The sequence below is a fragment of the Emiliania huxleyi genome (genome assembly GCF_000372725.1).
Source record: "Emiliania huxleyi CCMP1516 unplaced genomic scaffold EMIHUscaffold_286, whole genome shotgun sequence".
Classification (NCBI taxonomy): domain Eukaryota; phylum Haptophyta; order Isochrysidales; family Noelaerhabdaceae; genus Emiliania; species Emiliania huxleyi.
This window is the reverse complement of record NW_005199885.1, coordinates 24,553-25,552: the sequence shown is the minus strand read 5'-3', so window position 1 is coordinate 25,552 and position 1,000 is coordinate 24,553. Positions and strand designations below refer to the sequence as shown.

Below are 1,000 nucleotides of genomic sequence, written 5' to 3'. Positions count from 1 at the left end.
ACCCGACATGATAAGCTGCGACTTCGAGGGCGACACTTGCGCCTGGACCGACACCGCGCCGGACGGGTACTCTTGGACCCGCAGGAGCGGCGGCACTCCATCGTCTAGCACAGGCCCGAGCGGCGACCACACCACCGGCTCGGGCTACTACCTCTTCACCGAGGCATCTGGAATCTACGACACGCTGCACCAGCTCGAGAGCCCGCTCTTCTCGCTCCAGCAGGACGCCACCCTCTCCTTCTTCTACCACATGTACGGCTCCAACATGGGCACCCTCTCCATCGAGGCCAACGGCACCGAGACGGGCTGGTCGACGCTCTGGGGCAGGACCGGCGACCAGGGCAATAGCTGGCTCGAAGCGGTAGTGATCCTACCCGCCTCGACGACGAAGGTGCGCTTCAACGGCCGGACGGGGCCGGGCTGGAGGTCGGACATGGCGCTGGACGACGTCTCCTTCTCGCAGTTTACGCCTCCGTCCCCGCCGCCTCTCTCCCCCGGCTTCGATGTCGCCGCGGCGAGCGAGGCCGAGCTCCGCTCCCTGATCACGGAGGCTGCTCTTTTGCAAGCCGACGTCTCAATCTACCTGCCGCCCAGGAGGATTCGCAGCTGGAGCAGGTGCCAGAGGTGGAGCAGGTGTAGAGGTGACGAGCAACTTTGCAGTTCGGCTCAAGCGGCAAGGGTTGGATCGCGCTAACCACTTCCAGGAGTGCGCTGCGTTGGCATAGGGCGTTTTATGTAATGAGGCTTCCTCGTAACGACGAGCTAACATATTAGAGACGACTCTCTCTCATCCCCACTGTGAGCAGTCGGGATCTGTATTTGCGCAGCTAAATGTATAGAATTTACAACAAAATGTATAGAAAACGCTAAACGGCAGGGAGTTAATGTAATAATGAATATATCATTACTGACGTAATAAGTCACTCGGGTCTCGCGCGGCCTCCGCCCTCGCGCGGGAGGCCACGGGCGGCGTCCTCCCGCGGCCCTGCCGCGCGGGCTG

The 1,000-nt window shown here is 61.5% G+C and overlaps 1 protein-coding gene across 1 annotated transcript in view; it reads left to right on the top strand.

Moving 5' to 3' along the window:
• The window catches only part of EMIHUDRAFT_239291 (hypothetical protein), a gene marked incomplete at both ends in the record, with an annotated part of 3,278 nt that extends 2,523 nt beyond the window's left edge, over positions 1-755 (top strand). Inside the window, 3 exons of the mRNA XM_005776034.1 lie at positions 29-505; positions 595-633; positions 726-755. Coding sequence (XP_005776091.1) covers positions 29-505; positions 595-633; positions 726-755 — 546 coding nt within the window. The remainder of the gene's footprint in view (positions 1-28; positions 506-594; positions 634-725) is intronic.
• Positions 756-1,000: the final 245 nt, after the last annotated feature.